Raw genomic sequence first — 21,046 nt, forward strand, 5'->3', positions numbered from 1 at the left:
TATTTTTTTTTTTTAAAGAAAACATTCAAAAATCAGAAAGGGGGACGTACACTCACTAAGGTGTACATGTCTATGCTTTGATTGTGGGCCTCAAGGCGTCCGTCTGTGTAGTATTCAACCTGTACCCGAGTGACTTGGAGGAATACCGGAGAAACTGTTGCGATAAGCACAGGAATGTTAAACAAACGAAGCCTCCCGATCGCTCCGGCCTGAACCCGAACTACTGAAGGCCTTTTCCTCCACACACTCGTAAACACAACGTCAGCTCAAGCGGTCCCAGGGGGGCTTTCGGAGGTTTACAAAGAAAAGGATGTCTTTTGAGTCCCATCTCCCCCCCGTTTGCTCATTATGTACAGCAAAGGAGTGCCATAGGTGCAACGCTTAGCATGGTTAGCCTTACTCGCATAAAATAGACCAAAATGTACAGCCTCTCTTTTTTTTCTTTTTTAAGTCTAGGTGCCAAGGCTTCTATCCGGACATACACTTAACTTTAAATAAAGAGGGGTGGAAGCTAGTTTGAGCGAAAAACTAAAAGAGAGAGACACTCAACACGTTTGCCCTCACTTGACACCTCAGTCTCCTAGAAGCTGAAGTTGCAATATGCCGCAGTGGCGCAGCACGCAGCACGGTGGCCTCTCCGATCCTTCCCCGAGACGTTCTCCAGGTTATTCTAGGGAGGAGGGAGGAGGGAGGGGAGGGGAGGACAGGTCGATGAATGTCACATAAGGTGCCATCGAGGGAGGTGGGCTGGAGGCGTCCCTAGGGGGGGGGGGCGGTCGGGGGGGGGGGGGGAAATCATATCCGGTCTTCAAAAGCCCAGACCAGTCAGTCCCCGGAACCACTTTGCGAATCGAGTCGATCCCGACACACGCACACGCGCCCGGCTAACCTGAGCCAGGGGGACATTCAGAGAGCGGCCGACGGCTCCCGTTACACTGCTGCTGGGGCGAACGCGCCCTGCCGTCTGGCCTGCCACTGCCCCGTCCACCAGGAGGAGCCGGCGAGCAGCAGCCCGCCTCTGAAGGAGGATACAAAAGCCCCCGAAACAAATAAATAACAATCCCAGTCTGGAGGGCCCCCCCCACGAATGCTACTTGTGAAATAGTGCTGTTGGTAACCATACGCGTTGCTATAGCAACACTTCAATCTTTTCCAGTTCTTAAAATAAAGAAGGGGGGGGGGGGGGTGCAGTACATTGGGTGAAGAAGCATACACCTTAACACCACATTCCTTCAAAAAAATACCATGGAAATGGGGGTGGGGGTTTAAAGCATAGGCTAAGACCGCCTGAGCTGCAGCCAATCAAAAGTCTTGGTTGACCCCGGGGCCACATTACGACCCTTTTATACTTGAGGGGGATTTTAAGAGCCTCAACGCAACACATACAAAACAGGGTATACCAGAACGGGTGGTAGAACAGAATCTGAGAAAAAGGTGGCTGACTGGATGATGGAGAATGATTCCAAAAACACGGAGGCATGCAATGGGCACCTCGCCTAGAAACGCTATACCCTTGGACACACTGTAACCCACGCCAACCCCTCACACACACACACGCCATTCCACTACCTAACTTCATTGGAGAAAAATCAACAAAAAACAAAAGTGAAACTTTGTCCTAAAAAGCCTCATGATTACAGTATAAAGCAATTTTGTACAAGCTTCTTTTTCCTCCATTAAACGCCTTTCCCCCCTTCAAAATAAAGATTAAATGAAATATAAAAACATAACAGTAATTAAAAAACAGTTATTTAATAGCCTACTAAGACAAATCACAGAACATTGCCCAATTTGTTTTGTCAGGATAAGTTAAATGTCATGTTCTCATTCCTCCCCCCAGCCTGTTAACCCTTTAAAACCTCGTAATCAGTGATGGTATGCCTGTGTTGACGGTTCATGTTTGCAATATAGTGTTATCCACGAATGAGCCATGAAAGGCATTAGGGTTGACGTCCCCCTAACTCCTAGGCACAGGCAAGATATGTGACCCCTTCCCTTTGCTCGCACACAAACGCAACGCTTTTGACATCACGTCGACCTTTCGCTTTAGAATTAAAAGGGAGCGTAGTCAGGGGTTACGGGTGGGGCCGACGTCTGACGTGGACGCGTTCAAGTGTGGAGTTGGACATAAAATGTACAAGTGTTGGTGAATGGCGATAACCACAGAGAAAGGCTCATTTACACAAACTAGCATCTAGGTCACTGCGTGTAGGTCCACTCAATACTTCAGGCTATGAGAGTAAGGCAGTGGGCGAAGGTTGATAAGGAGGGGGGGGGGGGGTGAATGGTGGAGTGGTGGACTGTTGGGCGAATAGCCCTGAATATCCATGTGACGGCCGGGTAGCCATTTCACCACACAAACCCCCGAGTTTTAGATCACTGTTTTGCATTTTCAACGTCCATGGTCGGTGACTCAAGATTCGTGTGTGTGTGTGTGTGTGTGTGTGTGTGTGTGTGTGTGTGTGTGTGTGTGTGTGTGTGTGTGTGTGTGTGTGTGTGTGTGTGTGTGTGTGTGTGTGTGTGTGTGTGTGTGTGTGTGTGTGTGTGTGTGTGTGTGTGTGTGTGTGTGTGTGTGTGTGTGTGTGCTCCAGAGGATCAAGCCGTAAGGACTACCGATTTGAACAAATTGGGTCACTTGATCAAGTTGTTCCATACATACCACCCCGTACTGTGTAGGTTTCCGTGGGGGCGTGTACTAACCTTCTGTGTGTCGCTCACTACATCAGAAACATTTTCCGCCCCCCCCCCCCCCCCCCCCCAATCACCCTTGGGTGACCAGAGTCCAACCTTCTGAAGGTCCGGTTGCATCTGTCGCCAAGCTGCCCCCCCCCCCCCCCCCCCCACCCGCATCCAGTCCTCGTCCAAAAGTCTGCCCGTGTCATCGGCGGTCCCGGGAGACCCCCGTTCTAACGAGGGGGGGTTGGGGGGGGGATGAGGATGACAGAAGATGAGGAGCCATGAGGCGAAACCGAAAGCCACAGCGGTGGCAGTGTGTGGTGGGACAGGGGACGGGGGGAGTGCGGTTGGGGATAGGGGGGTGTGGTGTGGTGGTGGTGGGGGGGGGGGGATTGTAAAAGAAGTGGGTGTGTTTGAACGGTGTTGAGGTGGGGTTATTCGGTGGGCGTGTGGGTAGGAGGGGTGGGGGGGGTGATGTTTCAAGTCGTGGCCGGGCAGGGGGGGGGGTCCCACTTAGCAGCAGCCGCCGCCGGACTGCCGCACGGGGGTGCTGTCGATCTTCAGGTTGGGCTTGTCCCCGCCCGCCGTCGCCCCGGGGCCCATGCGCTTCTTGATCTCCGCCGCCATGGTCATGAAGGCCTGCTCCACGTTGGTGGCGTTCTTGGCGCTGGTCTCCAGGAAGGGGATGGCCAGGGAGTCGGCGAACTCCTGGGGGGGGGGGGGGGGGGGGGACACGGGGTTAAAGGTGACACATACCACCGGGTGTGAGTGGGATCAGCCGATACAAGCAGTTTTGAAAACGGGCCTCTTCTGACATCACAGGTGGGCGTGTCCACCTGGATGTGTGCTGGATAGATCAGTCTACCAGCCTACCCGGTGGACTGCAGCAAACGTTGCTCATCTGTCCGTCACACATCTAGGTGGACACGCCCACTTGGTATACAGTCAGTGGTTAATTGTTCATGAAAACCATTTGCTCGTGCATCGTTCGACATAGCCACTCCATCACTCGTTGGTGATGGAATAATGCAGGCCAAAATAAAACAAGCTGCTTTTACCTACAATACCCAGAATGAGCTTTGTTACCTTAGCTTTGTTACACGAGAGGCAAGGCCATATGCCACACAATCATCCATTTCATTAGGAGTTCATGAAATCGAAAGAAACATAAGAAAAAGAGATGGACCCACGTCTGTTCCTCTACTCGGGTCCCTCATAAGTCTAGATGTGTAATCCTCAACACGAGCCCATTGTGGATCTCACTGGGCATGCTTGTTACAGACCAGTGGTCAGCAACCTTTTCAACATGCAGTGCCAGTTTGACATTTTTCTTGTTAATGGGTGTGCCTTAAGCAACAATATATTAAATATTAAGCTGAATTATGACACAGCGACCAAAAACATTTCCAGAAGCCCTGGAATTGTATTATTTCCATATGGTCCACAATCATGCATTAACACTTTAAATGTGTTTTTTTGTTGTTATATTTGCAACATGGGCGTACAAATTATAATTACATGTGTCCAATCTTAAAACACCACTTTCAGAAACTCATCCAAAAACATATTTGCACTGTGAGAAATGTTAAAAAACAAGAATATATGAGAATGTTGGAACCATCCACATCAATATCTTTAAGACTTGTACAGCTTTGCAAAACCATGTGAAGCCGATCTTCAAATCTTTTTTTATGCTACCGCGTGCCACTGGTGGCACGCATGCCTAGGGTTGCCGACCCCTGTCACAGACGGATGCTCTGCTGTACCTTGGCCGTTGTGTAGTCCACCACCTTCTTGGTGGTCAGGTCACACTTGTTCCCCACCAGCAGCTTGTTGACGTTCTCGCTGGCATAGCGGTCGATCTCCTGGAGCCACTGCTTCACGTTGTTGTACGACTCCTGCTCGGGCCGGAGGGGAGACGATCAGCGGGGAGGAAGGAGGGGAAATAACACGATTGCAAACGTATTGGAGATTTGATTGCTTAAATCGTTAATCGCTTAAGTAGGGGTTCAGCGAGGAGGACATAAAGGCTGAACGAGTCATCAAATTGAAACCGACATTGCGATTTAATATAATGCGATTTGAAAATCACAAAGTGTGATATAAAAAAAACAACATTGTGGTTACTGTTACTGACTGGGGAGCAGTAAGATTTGTATTTATTTTTCTTTAACAATTCAATAGTTGAATAAAGATGTTATATCAAATCATGCATCATTTCATCAACACATTGGCCTGGCCTAAAGGAAAGAGCAGTTAATATGTTGACTGCTTCCAATGTTGTGTTGGTCATGCTATAGAATGATTTATTGCTTGTTTAGTGAATGATACAGAACTTAAGGTACTTTAAAAGAGAAAAATCAAACGCTAAATCACAATCGCAATATTGGTCGAAATAATCGCGATTCGATTCTTTCCCCAAATCGCTCAGCCCCAGAGGACGTGACGTCACACCTGATCCGTGACGTCGTACACGACGATGATGCCGTGGGCGCCGCGGTAGTAGCTGGACGTGATGGTGCGGAACCTCTCCTGGCCAGCCGTGTCCCACTGGGGGGGGGGGGCATCGGTTAGCAACAGCACATTGTGTTCATTTGCTACAAAAGGGTGAACGTAAGCTACGAGAATGACGGATGCACAATTCATTGATGGTAATGAATAGGTCATGAAGGGCTACCAAGAAACAACAACAGCACATTTGGTCGATTTGCTACGAGTTCAACGTAAACTAAGAGAATGTGAACGTACAGTTAACAATTCATTGACGCTAAAGAATAGGTCATGATGGGTGACCTTTACACAGAAATGCCGGGAAAGACAAGTTGGGGTAACTTCATAAACCTCTAAGCGTCTTTTGGCATCCCTATAATATTCTGTGCGTGTGCGTACGTGCGTGTGCATGTGTTTGTGTGTGTGTCCGTGTTTGTGCTCACAATCTGCAGCTTGATGGTCTTGCCGTCAAGCTCAATGGTGCGGATCTTAAAGTCCACGCCGATGGTGCTAATGTAGCTCTCTGTGTAGGTGTCATCCTGAGCAGAGAGACAGGGGAAACAGACACAGTCAGCTACAACTCAAACAAGAGGAACAGGTCGAAGGAAGAAAAACACAAAAGGGAAATGCTGTACTATATCTAAAAAATATGTTTTTTGAGTAAATTTCACTTGGTAACATTTGTCAAACGTTACATCTATAGCAATGGCTGCTTTGCATCACTATGTTCCAAAAATCTGAATTCAAGAATTTCACATTTTGAATGTTGTTGGTTAGTTGGTCGAAGATAAAACATTTAAATGAAGGCTACTGTACCGCCATATTCCTTTATTACATTGCAAGTTAACCCACTGTTTCAGCACGAAACAGTGGGTTAACTGTAACGAACACTTTGTTGTTTTTAAAAAAGATCTTGTAGGAAAGGAGGGGGGGGGGGGGGCGGGCGTTTTATCCCCATGGTTACGACCCAAAGCAACTTTGTGTACCATTTTGTACCCTACTGTTGTTGTGTATCAGCGTTATAATGAGCCATGTTGTATATGAAATGTGCCACACAACATGGCGTTATTTTAGTGTCAAAGAAGCTTGTTTAATGTTTATTTCAGTAGCAGTATTGCAATTGCATGGATTACTATGTTGAAGATCATATAACACATTCCCACATGAAAAACAACAACTGTAGGATCGATCTTGGGTTCACTGTCCCATTAAGATAAAAACGTTGACAATGTCCCACAACACAGTATCTCGTCAGTCTTTAAAACCATAACATGTTGATTTTGAGGTGTGGGGGGGGCGGGGGTATACTTACAGCGAAACGGAGGAGAAGGCAGGACTTCCCCACTCCAGAGTCTCCAATGAGCAGGAGCTTGAAGAGGTAGTCACTGAAATAAAAACCCTGCAAGTCAGACCACGGACCAGGCATTTCCTACTTTAGGGACACAACGTTGAAGCACTCCTATGTGCTTTACACTATGGAGTATGGACCCAACACGACGAGTTTGGGCCCTCTGCACCCCTCAAAACATAAACAAGATCACGTGGGCGTTTCTTTCACAACACGGTACAAACAACAGGTGGTCATACTTGGCCAATCTCGTAATACTAGAAAGCCCAATATTAGCCTTCACCTCTAGGAAACCGATATTGGAACACACACACACACACACACACACACACACACACACACACACACACACACACACACACACACACACACACACACACACACACACACACACACACACACACACACACACACACACACACACACACACACACACACACACACACACACACACGATGGATGCAGCCTATTGTGCAATATCACATTCCCTAAACTGCGCATGTCCCGTGCTTGTTGTTATGTGAATGAATGTTAAATCCTTGCGGGCTGGGCCTAATAGTCACGCTTCAATAACAATAAACAATTACGTGTCCGTTTGTACACAAGACCCATCGAGTTGCGTACACGACGCTGATAAGTGCTGTCAAAAGATGTCGTCGACGAACCGGACTCAAAGTACAAAGAATATCCCTGATAGCCAGCGGTTCGCGATAGCGTAAAACGACCTGACATCACAACAAGCAACTTAAAACAGCTCGGCGTTTAGCCTCCTCTACCGGCGGCTCTGCGCTAGCTGTGGCGGTGTGACGTTTCACCGAACAATGTCTCCGGTCGCCACGACGTATTAAAACGGGATCCGGTGACCATCGCATGTCCTCTCCTTACATATGTAACCGAAACATATTCTAACACTGTCAAATAACACAAAGACACACACATTCAACCGCACAGAACCACGTTGACAATCGACTTTGCGCAGTACATCGGGAACGAATTCGTTTAAAATTCACGTCATGTAGCGGTGTTTTACGCGAACGGGCCGGGGAGGTAGGGCAGCATAGTGGGACGGGACGACGTTCTGATCAAACCCTCACCAGACGAGGATCCCGTCCGCGCCCTGTTTCCTCACCGAACCAGTTTTAAAAAAACATAGACATATCGACGATAAAATACAGGAAAACTCCGAATAAACGCTACGACGTACCACAACGAGACATGCCTTGTAACACAGTATCCCCAGAAATAAGGACGCGGGTAAACACCCCAATAGCGAAAAATAATGTACGGGTACTCACTATTCTGGGTTCATGATTCAGACTGGATGTTTTTTTGTGTCTACGGTTCTCTGCTTCACAATCCGGCCGAACGATGACTTGTAGCTCTGGATACCGAGGTGCTTTACAACGGAGGTTTATCTCTCTAGCTCCACTGGTAAAGGGGGTAACCGTGTAATCGAGATGATTTCACATAAAAAAACGACCAGACGTTTATCGTTGTTTTTCTCGGGCAGCGTTGGGGTTTTATTTTCCTCCCTTTTCTTTCTTCGGTGTTGTCCGTCCCTGGCTAAAAGTACAAGATGGCTGCGCAGGTGCGGCAGTGACATCAGATGACGTGGCGCCACGGACGAATCTAGAAGCACGCGCCTGTGTCGGGTCTTGTAGTCCACCAGGAGGGTCAGACGAGTAAAGAAGCCGTGTAGGAGGCAACAGTGTAGTCTTTATTATTGTTTATAGGTACAAAGCAGATTTTAAGACGTAATATATACTTTTTTCTCGCTTTCTTAATTTATCAATCATTAAGTGGGGTTCTACGTCTCTACATTTTCAGTAGTGGAAAGAGAGACATTATATATTTATAACCATGATCGCAATTACCATGATAGTGTCATGCATAAAGACATGGCATTATGCATGACAATACTACAGTTCTGTTGCTGTAGCTTCATAATAGGCATGACTGAAAGTCAAAGAACAATATAACAAGAGCAGCCCCTACCCAAAGTTTGGTGGCTGGCGCCACATATGCTGGCCATTGTGAGCATTGCCGTTTACAAGGCGAAGAGGAGCAGTTGTGTAAATGACTGGACATACTTCTAGATCATCACAATGATTGAGGGAGCAATTAGTTTGCCCTTGGAGTTCACATTTGTTCCTGCTTTTCTCTCTCTCTCTCTCTCTCTCTCTCTCTCTCTCTCTCTCTCTCTCTCTCTCTCTCTCTCTCTCTCTCTCTCTCTCTCTCTCTCTCTCTCTCTCAGCTCTTGCGGTTGCCCTCTCCTGCTAACCCAATGCTGTTTGACATTAGGTATCCATCCTCTGCTTCCTCCTCTTCGTTCCTCTGTGCCTGAGTAAGAGAGGGTGCGTGCGTGTAAAGGTTCCCAGCGGGCCCTTCCTCCGGTTCCTCCCCGTCCTCCTCCCCGTGGCAGGCGGCGGCGCTGGCGGCCTCCAGGTACTGGTTGATGTAGTGGCTCTCCACAGAGGGCTCCAGAGGGGGCAGCAGAGAGAGCATCTCCTTCAGCCTGGAGCTCAGCTCCGCGAACCCCAGTCGCTGGCCCGGGTCGGGGTGCCAGCAGGTCCGCATCGCCTCGTAGCTGGATTGGGGGGGGGGGGGGTATGGGTGGGATTATGGAGCCAGTCAGACAGGGAGACAGAGATAGACAGACGGATAGACAGACAAATGGACAGAGAGACAGGGATAGATGGATAGACAGACAAATGGACAGAGAGACAGGGATAGATAGATAGATAGACAGACAGACAGACAGACAGACGGATAGATGGACAGACAAATGAACAGAGACAAGGATAGATAGATACAGACAGTTAGTTAAATGTACTGCTTAGGCATGTTGATTTTGCCTGAACAAAGATTAGAAAAAAATCAACAATACAACCAAACAATACCATAAAATAATTCAAACAATTAATAAATAAAAAATGGGTTGAATAAGAGTAAGTGAAGGAAACATTTGAGCATTGGAGACAGATGCTCAGAGAGAGAAGTGCATACAATATTAATCGCTTGGACAAAGTTACCATATTCTCTCTCTCTATCTCTCACTCTCTCTCTGTATAGCAGTTGCCATTTATGTGGGTTTGCTTTGAACCCTATGTCAAACGCACTATACCGGTGTCCAATTTTTTGAGCAGAGTTTTAAAAGTAAATTCCAATCAATCAATGGTTGGAATTTATAAAACATAAAAGGTTGATAAACCACAGTAATATTTGAGAAACTCAACAGGTTGTCGTCGCAGTCCTTTGGCTTCTTGAGCCGTTGGCCCCCAGTCAGCAGGTCGAGAAGCTCATGGTTCTGGACCCCTGCATATGGGTTTCGGCCCCGGGACACGATCTCCCACATGGTCACTCCGAAGGACCACTGTCAGAGGAAAGGCTTGTGGTTAAACAGTGCTCACATACTATCATACAAACTCCTCTCTCATCTTGCCATGGTTAATAACAGAAGAATGGCATATCAGGTACCTGTGCTGCCGAGGATTTCTTTAAAATAGTGGATTCTGGCTGACTCTTTAAGGGACGTTCAAAAATATTTAAAAAGTTTAAGTATTATGGATGAGGATTATGGTATGTTCCCTTTTGTTACGCTACACTTTTGGCAAGTCCACACAGCAATGATTTGAAACCTCTGCAGAAACTTTGTCTAAGAACATTGGTGTCCACATAGGATATTCTCGGTCTTCCTTCAAATCCCACCTGGTACGGTAAAAAAGACCGGCCGCATTTGTGTTCACTGTTGGCCAGATTCCCGCCTCGAGTGACATGATTGGCCGAAAAAAATGCAACCCCCTCGTCGACCATTTGACCCCTATTTGAGCTAGAATACTAATTGAAGGTCTGATTTGGGAGACTACGTCAAACCTTGAAGAACGGATATCCTCCAACTCTTAGCAGCACTTCTAAGTGTCAGGAGTGTTGGAGCTGGTGTATCAGAGGACTCACCACGTCACTCTTGGTGGTGTACACAGATTCAGACAGGCTTTCCAGGGCCATCCATTTCACGGGAACACGAATGGTCGTTTTTTGTCGGTAGTAGTTACTGCTGTCGATTTGTTTGGACAGTCCAAAATCGGCCACACACACTCGGAAGGAATCTCCAAGCCTGTCATAGAAAGAAAGAAAGAAAGAAAGAAAGAAAGAAAGAAAGAAAGAAAGAAAGAAAGAAAGAAAGAAAGAAAGAAAGAAAGAAAGAAAGAAAGAAAGAAAGAAAGAAAGAAAGAAAGAAAGAAAGAAAGAAAGAAAGAAAGAAAGAAAGAAAGAAAGAAAGAAAGAAAGAAAGAGAAAGAAAGAAAAGAAAAGATAAAAAAAATCATTTCAAGAGCATACGATTTTAAAATGTATTTCGCCAATTCCCTTCCAGACAAAAAAAGTAAAAATGGTAATATTTTGAGCCACCTGGAATCTTTGTTCAACAGATTAGAATTTGACGTTACTTAAAATGTGCTAATATTTGTAGTGTTCTGTTTGTGTGCATCATCTGTGCTGTCTGAGAGCCTTTGGATCAAAGAACGAATCAATCATCGCCTTTTAACACTGCGCCACAGGCACATATATATTTTCCAAGGATCAACTCAGACTTCTGGTCAAAGACGGACTCGCCCCACCCCTCTTCAATGTCACCGAGGCTGCATATCAATGAGCAGGCACAGAGATGTAGTCTCATCCTCAACAAGGAGGCCTTGATGTGGTTCTGGGGGCTGTTCAGCGCGGCACGCTGCACTCATCTTAGGGAACTCACATGCAGTTTCGGGCAGCTAGGTCTCTGTGCAGAAAGCCTTTAGAGCTGAGGTATTCCATCCCGGCGGCAATATCAACCATGAAGCGCAGGAGACTCTGGTGAGGGACAAACTGAGAAAGAGCGAACATACTGCAGTTTTACAATATATATATTTAAACAAACTTTAAGGGGCTAAATGTGTCACTTTTTTTTAAAGATGCTGTAGGTACAATTTGTTGGAAATCACATAGCCATCAGTCATTTCTGACCCACCAGGTCATCTCTTCCCTTATTGGTTCGGGGAATCCATCTTGCCTGTCAATCACAGGTGTGGGAACGGGAATCTCTCTCTCTCTCTCTCTCTCTCTCTCTCTCTCTCTCTCTCTCTCTCTCTCTCTCTCTCTCTCTCTCTCTCTCTCTCTCTCTCTCTCTCTCTCTCTCTCTCTCTCTCTCTCTCTCTCTCTCTCTCTCTCTCTCTCTCTCTCTCTCTCTCTCTCTCTCTCTCTCTCTCTCTCTCTCTCTCTCTCTCTCTACTGCAGCAGCATGATAAACAATAGGCCAAATTGTATGCAGTTAGTGTACACAAGCATATCAGTGTTTCCCCCAGAAAATGTCTTATGCATTTTTTTTATGCATAATAAAGAAATAAATAATAATATACATTTATTTTTATACATTGGTAGTTAAGGTGTGCCCCCATTGTTGCTAAGGTGGCCACCTTAACCATACAGTGCTGGGGGAAACACTGCATATTTGCGCTGAAAAAGAGTGTCTGGGTACTGATCCATGAGAAAGCAATAATGTTTGCCATGATTACTGCTTGTTCATTTTCAAAAAGCAATTTACTCCCATAATTAAATGTAACTCACTTCAATGAAAAGACATTGGGGCAACACTCGTTACCCAATAATGTAAAAAATGTATATATTCTTTTGAACAAACATCATTATGGATCAGTTCCATGTCTTCATCAACTAGTCTTAATGGCTTGTTAGGATCTATATTAATTGTGTATTCATGCACACAGCTTCTCCGACGCAGTATTATCTCTTAACGCTGGGCCCTTTCATACGCTCACTGGCAGAACCGGCCGGCTTCATTTAAGATGTTACGTGTCAATTCCATCAGAGAAAGTCTGTAATTTCCGTCCCTTTTTTGCTCCATAACACAACCAAAAGGACACCACATCGCAGGCCTATCTTACGATTGGAACGACCCCGTAGCGCGTGGCGATGAGAAAGCTGCGCAGGTCCCCGTGCTCCAGGAAGGGGAGGATGACCAGCGGCACGGAGAGCGAGGAGTTCTCCTCTCTCTCCAGGGCGACGCCTAGAGGATACACACAGACAGAACGCACGCACACACGCAAACACACACACAGCACACGTACACAGCATGCACGCACACAAGCAGACACACAGGCACACACACGCAAATAAACACACACACACAAAGCATGCAAGCACACACACACACACACACACACACACACACAAACAGCATACAAACACGCATTCATACACAGCATGCAATCACACACACGCATAAACAGCACACACACACAGACACACTCACGTACACACACAGCACGCAAGCACACACACAAACAGCATACACAGAGATACACACACAGACACACAGACACACACAGCATGCAAGCACACAGCCCGCAAACACACACACACACACACACACACACACACAGAGTACACGCTGTTCACCAGGCTAAGATATGGTCTTTCAAGACGACATGTTTGTCGTGTGACAGCGAGCGCGGCGCTGGGTTAGGCTAGGATGTCTCACCTAGCAGACGGACCACGTTGTCATGGTCAAAGCTCTTCATGATCTCCGCCTCTTTGATGAACTCCTGTAGGCTGTCTTGGCAGTAGATCCCTGGAGGGGTGAGGGAGCAAAAACTAGCGTCATGGATGAAGACAGAGTGCAGTGAATTATAGCAGGACAGTCATTTGTGTCATAGCTTAACTTTTAATTGTTGTCATAACATAACTTAGTGTTGTTCTTACTTTCTCTCTTGTACACATCATTTGTGAATTTGTCGATTTTATGTATCATATGTTTTTGTATTTAAAAAGCCAATGCAAATTTTGAATCGTTATGGATAAAGGCAGAGTGTTCATGCGTACCTCGGATGGTCTTCACGGCCACTTTGACGTCCGCCCCATCCTCTGCTGTGAGGAGGCCCTCATAGACCGCCCCGAATTCCCCTTGGTGTGGGAAAGAAGGTGGAGATGTTTGCCCGCCGAGATTAACTTCAACCCCCGTTTTTGGTCAAATGAATGATCAAATCTAGACATAAAATCTCCAATGCTCCAACACATAGGAAAACCTTGAATATGTAAAATACACATTCATTGTGGAAAATGTACTGACATGGCAATGAAACGGTATAGCTCTAGTTCTATTATACTTTATTATATTATTTAAAAAATTATATAATAATTTATATTTATTTTATTATAGATTTACACACACCTCTCATTTCTTCATACGACATAACTAATGAGAGATTACATTAGCAGCCACGTTATTTAGGTAATAATTAGGTAATTCCCTCACAGGGAGTACATCCCGAATCAGATTCTTCACCCTTAACGCCCCTAAGCCTATTGCGTGAGCAGCATCAGTGATAGTGTTAGTATGAGCTGGCTGACCTTTGCCCAGCTGCTTGCCCAGGGTGAGTCGGCTGCGCGGCACCAGTGTATCCCTCAGATTGGCCAGCAGGGGGTCGTCGTGTGCAACCCGCTCCTGCTGCTCAAGAAGGAGCGCTGAACAACAATGATTTGTAAGCAGTGCGGCTAACCGTGTTTGAATATTTCTAGGGGAATGGGTACATTTTGGATGAGAAAACCTAAAAAATGGGTTGAGGCAATGAAACAAATTATAATCAGAGGAAGAATAATCTTCCGTTTTTTTTCACCAAACTTCTGGCTACTCATCATCATATAATTGAGGCATTCAGGGAACATGGAGTTTAGTGGATCAGGTGCATTTTGAGCTGTGAAAGACTCACAACTCGCTGGCTCTGGGGTTGACTGTGGCAGCTCATCCAAAAGCCGAAAGGTATTGGTTGGGTTCGATGGCAACAGCTCCATCTCTTGGACAGGTCTGGTAAGGAGAATTGTTCTGTCAATTGAATCTCCCATAGGGCAATAATTTGTAGGCCTACTGACCGCGGTTAGGTTTTCATCATTCTTAACATATGATGATGTCTTCTTTTCGTTGCCAAAGAACATAACTGAAGGCCCGTATCGATATTACTGGTTAAGAATAAATATTTATTGGGTACATATGCAGTTAAATGGTCTCAATACTGTTTACGATTGAGTTAAGTGCTTATTATCCAACCCGTTCTAGGATGTATATTTAAAGACCTTCAACATCAACCTATTAGCAGCGTTCAATAAAACAAGGCTTGAATAACTATCGTGGAGGGCCATGATTTTTTTTATCCGACCAATCAGATCGCTCTAAATAAATAACTTTTTTCGACCAATAAGATCGCTCGAAATAAAATATACTTTTGAGCAAATCAGATGGCTTGAAAAATATTATTACGTTCGACCAATCTGGTCACTCGAAAAAATGAACAATCAAAATAAATATTGTTTTCGACCAACCAGATCGCTTGAAAAATATAACTTTTTTATAGAAAAATCAGATCCATCAAATAAAACATATTTTTCAACAATTCAGATCACTTGAAAAATATTTATTTTCAACCAATCAGATCTCTCCTACAAGGCATGTATGCCTTCATTTGATGTGGTCTCTGATTCCGAAATCCTCAAAATGAATGGCTTGCTCGTATGTATGGCCGGTGAAACCACACATCAGTGCAGAAGTGTATTTGCATTGATTGAAACCCAAACAATGCAGTCTTCCACTGGTCTCCCTACAATCAGATGTTAGTGTTACGTTGTGTTTTTAACCAATGTGCAAACCACAGCATGCAATCATGTGAATGTTCCAGTTACCTTCGTTTGGTGACAGCATGCCTCATGGCGACCACCACACTGAGGACCACAGCTAGCATCATCAAGCCCCCTAGTACGCCCGCGACAAGCTTCCATTCGAGGGAGAAGGCCTCAGGCCTTCTCGTATGATATTCCTCCAAATGCGTCGTCGAGGGACTTTCAGAGACGTCTGGGGCAACTGGCACCAGGACCTCGACCCTCCCTGGAGGATACAGAGATGTACAAAGCAGACGTAAGAGTGTGAACATGCAGGCCTAGGTCGACTTAGTGCCTTTTAAAGGGCAGATGTATTTACAGTGAATCACGTGCATTCTCAAAAGGACAATATTTGCAAAGCAATCAAAATGTATAAGATTAACCTTGGTTATCAACACCTTTTAAATGAAAGGTGAAACAATTGGTGATATATTTGATCCTGGTCCATGCCTCAAATATGTGTACAATATGAACTCAAATGGCCCAAAACACACCCCTCTATATGTTAGCAGCAATAATAAGTCAAGGTTGTACTTGATTGAAAAGGCCTGATTGCTGTCTATTCTCAAAGAGGGAAAGAAGCTACAGCAAGAAAAGTCCCAGGCTTACTCACTGGCGTGCACATTCACATTGGCCTCTGACACATCCCACCCCACCCGCCGCCCGGACAACGCGTTGGCGGCGCTGACCGCCAGGAGGTAGTCATGGAGACCGCTCAGCCCCGTGACGTTGACTTCCGTGCCGTTCAGACCTGCTGAGCTCGGTGAAAAGAGCACTTCCTTCTCGCACGGCACCCAGCCGAGAGCGCCTGCCTCGGGCTCCTTCTGGGAACACGCCACGCTGTACGTCAGCTCGGCCGCGCCCCTCCCCCCCAGGTTAAGGGGCGGCCCCCACCGGACGCTCCCCAGGGCGTCACCGTGACGATGGAACATCACATTCACAGGGGCCGAGGGAGGCTCTAGGTTACAGAGGGTAAAGAGATGATCAACGTAAAAAATAAATCATAGTAGTTATAATGTCAAAGAAATGTTTTAGTTAATAAATAAATAAATAATAATTGTAGTCTATCTATTTATCCGTCTCCATCTCTTGTTTCAAGTTTGTTGCGCTTAAAAGCAGTTGCTTTGCCTGTTTCGTTTTATGCACTTTAATTGATTTGTGCACATTTTGGGTGTGTGTCTTCATTGTTAAATGCACTTCCGGTAAGTCGCTTACACTTCTGCAGAAGAATAAGAGCCAATAATAACGTGCAGTCTATCATCGTCATCATCATCGCCTTTTATAACAATATCATACATTCTCCCTAAATCACAACGGGAAACCAAAGCTCCCCATTATGATTAGAAACATGTTATGATAGCCGGACTCAACCTCATGATGAAACACATGTTGTTGTGTTTCAATGGAAAACATCCAAAGTCTGTCATACTGTCATTGTTGTCCTTCTCAAAAAAAAATAAGTATCCATGTATAACTCCACTATGTCAGTAGGTATCATATTGTCTGGATGACATTCTGTTCCTATGTGGCTCCACATGCAAAATGAAAAGAGCCAGTGATCAAAGTCTTCCGTACTTGTGCAGCCCTGTTCGAGGGCGTCGTGGGGCAGGCGGTCGTACCCCTCCAGACAGTCACATTCCACCGCTCCCTCCTGCTCTGTGCCGCTGTTGGGTGGACACGGTCTGCATCCTGCGGTCTCATTGACTGGTTGGTAGTGGCCCGTCCTGCAAGCTGATACGAAGTGTACACAGAATGAATTAGGAACGTGATTACTCTAGTAAAGGATCGTGTTATTAAGGGACTATTAGAAATGTGTTATTATTAAGCATGTTGTTCAATAATGAAGCATCACATATGAAGTAGAGAATGTCACAATATCATCACTATGGTCGACCTAAATATAGAAGTGTTTAATCACAAGCAATGAATATCAAAAATATATAAAAGTTATAAGGATGAACAAGAACTTAAGATACATAGGCCTACAGCTTTACATCAAGTACTGATCGCATTACTTAAACTAATTGAATAGTTTCGCAAAACATTCTCATTGCCAGCCATAGTTTCCCCATGCATAGTCCTACCTGTACACGTATCGGCCGCTTTCTCGTGGCCGGGGACGCACACACACTCCCCGGTCACCTCTCCCCAAGTGCCATTTTCATGGCAATGCGCCTTTGGGGACAACGACCGCGCGCCGTCGACGCAGGAGCCCTCCTGGGGGTCCTCCGACCCGGCCTCAGCCCCCGCAAACCTGGCTAGGCCGGCTACGAAGCCGGGGCACCCCCGGTAGTACAGCCTCACAGACACGATGAAGACACACGGCCCCGAGTAGGAGAAGCCGAGGTGGAAGCCCCCCGCTGCGACGGAGCCCAAGTTAAGACTCCGATTCTGGCTGATGAAGCTTTCTATGTGGCTAGGGCGCACGGATCCAGGGAAGGGACGGTTGGCTGTGAGGGAGAGAACGCCTTGGGATCTGCTGGAGAACTTGGTGGTTTTCTTCTGGAACAGGTGAACGTCGAGTGTCTTCACCTGATTGGCCGATTCATGCAGGGCGAATTCGATATCCAATAGCAGTTGATGGGGGTCGGGGCATTCGATCCAAGGGCTCAGCAGAGTCCTGCGCTTGTCGGCGGAGAGGCAGCCTTGGAAGAGAGAGTCTCTGTTGGAATTCAGCCTGTATGTTGACCACTGTTGTGGGCAAAATAAATTAAATAGACGTTAAAGATGTTGTTAAAATAAAGTCTGTGGGACTTTGGAAATTATACACAAATGTGCAAGCGTAGGCATAAAGGGCAATAATCTTGGAATACCCATATGAATGAGTCGATTTCAACACTTTGCTCAGGATAAATTGCATACACTACGTACGAGGCATAGGTGTGGAATACTAAGACATATTCACTCACTTCATTGGCTGGTTCGGCGATCCATTTGTTTTGCGTTTGCCGGACCAAATTAAAAAGCTCCACTAAAAGGGAAAGCAGTCATTGTGTTACTTGTTGTAGCGACACCTTTGAAAACGACTGATACTGATATACTATATTGTACAATTAATATGTTTTTTTTTCATCAATGTCAATCTTTGTTATGCATATATATATGTGTGTTAGGCATTGTTATTCATGCGCATTGAGCTCCTCCAAGGACCCTAGGGTCGATGTTAAACAAAACATTTTTCAACAAGACATTTATATTCGACATATACGATTTGAAGCAATGTAATGGGATGAGGTCAGAGAAGATGATTAGCACATTAACAAAAACATATAAATTCATAGCATCAAACGGCAGAGCTTAGGCCAGAAGCTGAATTTTCCTTTCCACTGTTTCCTAGTGGTCGTGCATTCAGGTCCTCCTCAGTGTTAACGACACTTGGTCGTTACGTGAAATGATGGGGTGGAAATCCTGAAGACAAAAGGTCATTATTGAATGAGGAGACGCACCTGAGAGGCGCACCTGAGACGCGCAGACTCACCTTCCTCCGGGGGCGCATTCGCACTGCAGCCGAGAAATAACATCCACATCCAAATTAGCTCCATGATATGAAAAATCAACTTAGAAAATAATGGGATTCAAAAGGCTAAGTTTGCTTGAATTTGATACCAAATAGCCTAACAATTTACAAGATCTAGCGTGAGCCAATCTGATTCTAATCTTTACATTTTTTTATATTCTGTAGCCTTTTAAATAATTATACAACCTCTAGGTTACGTTTCAATGAAAAAAATGAGCTAACTAATGAGTAACTTTGATTGCACTGCAATAGCCCCCTCTTTGAAAGCCACGCCCACGTGCTGTTATGAAATATTGTTGTCACAACTTCAACAAGGCTTTAGTTTTTCAGTTGTCTGTTTCCTGTTTTGCCAAACTAACTCCTGTCATTTCAGACTCTGCCACTCCTTTCTGCTCTGCATTACCTGCTGTTTTCATTCACCTGGCCTGCCCCACCCCCATACTCACCTGCTCCTCATCAGCTAATCAGCCCCTCAGTATATGTACCGGTCCATTTCCCTCAGTACTTTGCCAGATTGTCTAGTGTGTTACCTAGCTCTCCCGCGTCTTCTGATTCTGATTCTGATTCTGATTCTGATTCTGATTCTGATTCTGATTCTGATTCTGATTCTGATTCTGATTCTGATTCTGATTCTGATTCTGATTCTGATTCTGATTCTGATTCTGATTCTGATTCTGATTCTGATTCTGATTCTGATTCTGACTGCTCGTGTATCGACCTGCCTTTTTGGACTTTGGACCTTCCTTTTTGCCTGCTCCTACTGGATTGACCGCCTACTGGATTGACCTTCCTGTTTGGACTTTGGACCTCCCCTTTTGCCTGCTCCTAGATTTGTTTGGTACACGGATTGACTACTTGGTTTGACCTCTGCTTGGAATAAACACTGTTTCTTCACCTGAACTATTTCTCTTGTCGTGCTATTGGGTTCTCGTCTGCCATTTTGTGAAGCCTGACAATTGTAGGCCTACCTCAAGCAATAATGCCAAAGTGCATTTTATTTTCTGGAACATACCAAGAAAGAAAATATAGCAGAATCCAGGAAAACCATTGTAAAATGATACTATCACAGATCAACAACTATCAAAAATAGTGTTACAACTTGATAAAATAATATGCAATGCTGACTTTAATCATTGGCTAATCAAAATATATATATTTAAGATATAGGCCTCCCCCATATAGACCTTTAAATAAAGAAAGGAGAAGTGAGAGAAATACAAGACATCTTGTACGTGGTTCTCAATTGAAAGTACTGCTTTATTTATTTATCTGCTTGTTGACTGACTCAGGAGTGCGATTGCAAACTCATCAAGTTCTCCAATCGGTCAGTACTTCTCACTTCTTCTTTCTAAATGAAAATACCTAAAATGTCTTTGTGCTTTTCCTCCTTGATTTGCAATGATCAATCTCAACTCTTACAAATGTGTATTTCTTGAGGTTCCCAATTAGCTTCTAACAAATTCAACCATAATATTGATATTTTTACATCACATCAGTTCCAAAGTATTTTTTGTTTAGGAAAATAAGGATTTTAGGACTGTATTAAGTAGGCCTATTCACAATACTTTTTTAGCAGGATTTTATTATACACATTGTGGCTACCGTGGTAGTCGGTGGCTGCGATTCCTGAAACAAACGCTCGAGCACGGTTGCGGTGCAACGGTTTTATTACTGCAGCTCACAAAAGAAAGGGGAAATCATACAGTAACTCAAGTTTCTTCCACACTGGGGCAAAAAGGGTGAGGGGTCTCCGGGTCGGTGAGGTCGGTGTGGCTACCGCTCCCGGCTTCTCCCGCGACTGTCTCTCACTCGGCTCCCTCCCAGCACGAGCCACATGGCTGAGGGAGCCCCGAATGAGTGGAGAAGCAGGCTATTTAAGGCTAATTAAGCTGCTTCTCAACCGGTTCCTCAGGTGCTCTTCATCTCCTTAATTGGAAACGGCCGGGTTGCCACAACATGCAATTCAACTCAGTATATTCAAATTATTGACTAAACAGCACATAAAACAAATTAAGGAAAAAACTATTCATAACTAACATGATTAACTATCCATCAAAGAATCATGTATTTTTTTATTTATTTTTATTTGAGTGCAAATAACATTAAAACAGACATGTTGAAGTCTTCATTAAGAGCAAATAAAGTCAACAAACTGCAAACCCATTCCAACGCACTCCAACACAGTAATAAATAAGTCGGGCACTGACGGCGTCCATCTTTCAGACAGAAAACGTTTAACAGAAGGTTTCTTTTGATTCTTGTGCATCGAAGGGCATTTAGAGCAATCTTGTCAAAATGCAAAATTGTGATACCTACAT

General features: G+C 45.1%; 2 protein-coding genes and 1 long non-coding RNA gene across 3 annotated transcripts in view; 1 reads left to right on the top strand and 2 right to left on the bottom strand.

The window, feature by feature from the left end:
• LOC132475867 (uncharacterized) overlaps nt 1-12,616 on the top strand; it is a 149,043-nt gene extending 136,427 nt beyond the window's left edge. Inside the window, exon 2 of the long non-coding RNA XR_009530008.1 lies at nt 12,349-12,616. This is a non-coding gene — a long non-coding RNA (uncharacterized LOC132475867). The remainder of the gene's footprint in view (nt 1-12,348) is intronic.
• On the bottom strand, nt 3,159-8,091 carry rab1ba (zRAB1B, member RAS oncogene family a). Its single transcript, XM_060077230.1, has 6 exons — nt 7,810-8,091; nt 6,479-6,551; nt 5,610-5,705; nt 5,131-5,226; nt 4,443-4,574; nt 3,159-3,384 (listed from the first exon to the last, which is right to left on the bottom strand). Exons 1-6 carry the CDS (start codon nt 7,821-7,823, stop codon nt 3,190-3,192), a joined length of 606 nt encoding a protein of 201 aa, XP_059933213.1. The 5' UTR covers nt 7,824-8,091; the 3' UTR covers nt 3,159-3,189.
• si:ch73-40a2.1 (ephrin type-A receptor 2) lies at nt 8,211-19,164 on the bottom strand. The gene is made up of 15 exons (XM_060077125.1): nt 18,690-19,164; nt 18,121-18,182; nt 17,296-17,902; nt 16,787-16,942; nt 15,825-16,169; nt 15,236-15,437; nt 14,272-14,366; nt 13,913-14,026; nt 13,385-13,465; nt 13,044-13,133; nt 12,448-12,569; nt 11,265-11,374; nt 10,469-10,628; nt 9,751-9,887; nt 8,211-9,101 (listed from the first exon to the last, which is right to left on the bottom strand). The coding sequence occupies exons 1-15, from the start codon at nt 18,751-18,753 to the stop codon at nt 8,765-8,767; spliced, it is 2,682 nt and encodes an 893-aa protein (XP_059933108.1). The 5' UTR covers nt 18,754-19,164; the 3' UTR covers nt 8,211-8,764.
• Nucleotides 19,165-21,046: the final 1,882 nt, after the last annotated feature.

Source organism: Gadus macrocephalus, chromosome 17 (assembly GCF_031168955.1).
Source record: "Gadus macrocephalus chromosome 17, ASM3116895v1".
Classification (NCBI taxonomy): domain Eukaryota; kingdom Metazoa; phylum Chordata; class Actinopteri; order Gadiformes; family Gadidae; genus Gadus; species Gadus macrocephalus.

Coding starts and splice junctions, on each gene's coding strand:
- si:ch73-40a2.1 (XM_060077125.1), bottom strand. CDS start 18,753: ATGGAGCTAATTTGGATGTGGATGTTATTTCTCGGCTGCAGTGCGAAT. Junction 14,367..15,235: donor CATGCTGTCACCAAACGAAG/GTAACTGGAACA, acceptor TCTCCTTACCAG/ACCTGTCCAAGAGATGGAGC. Junction 14,027..14,271: donor AACCCCAGAGCCAGCGAGTT/GTGAGTCTTTCA, acceptor ATTGTTGTTCAG/CGCTCCTTCTTGAGCAGCAG.
- rab1ba (XM_060077230.1), bottom strand. Junction 5,706..6,478: donor GCCTTCTCCTCCGTTTCGCT/GTAAGTATACCC, acceptor CTCTCTGCTCAG/GATGACACCTACACAGAGAG. Junction 3,385..4,442: donor TGGACTACACAACGGCCAAG/GTACAGCAGAGC, acceptor CCCCCCCCCCAG/GAGTTCGCCGACTCCCTGGC.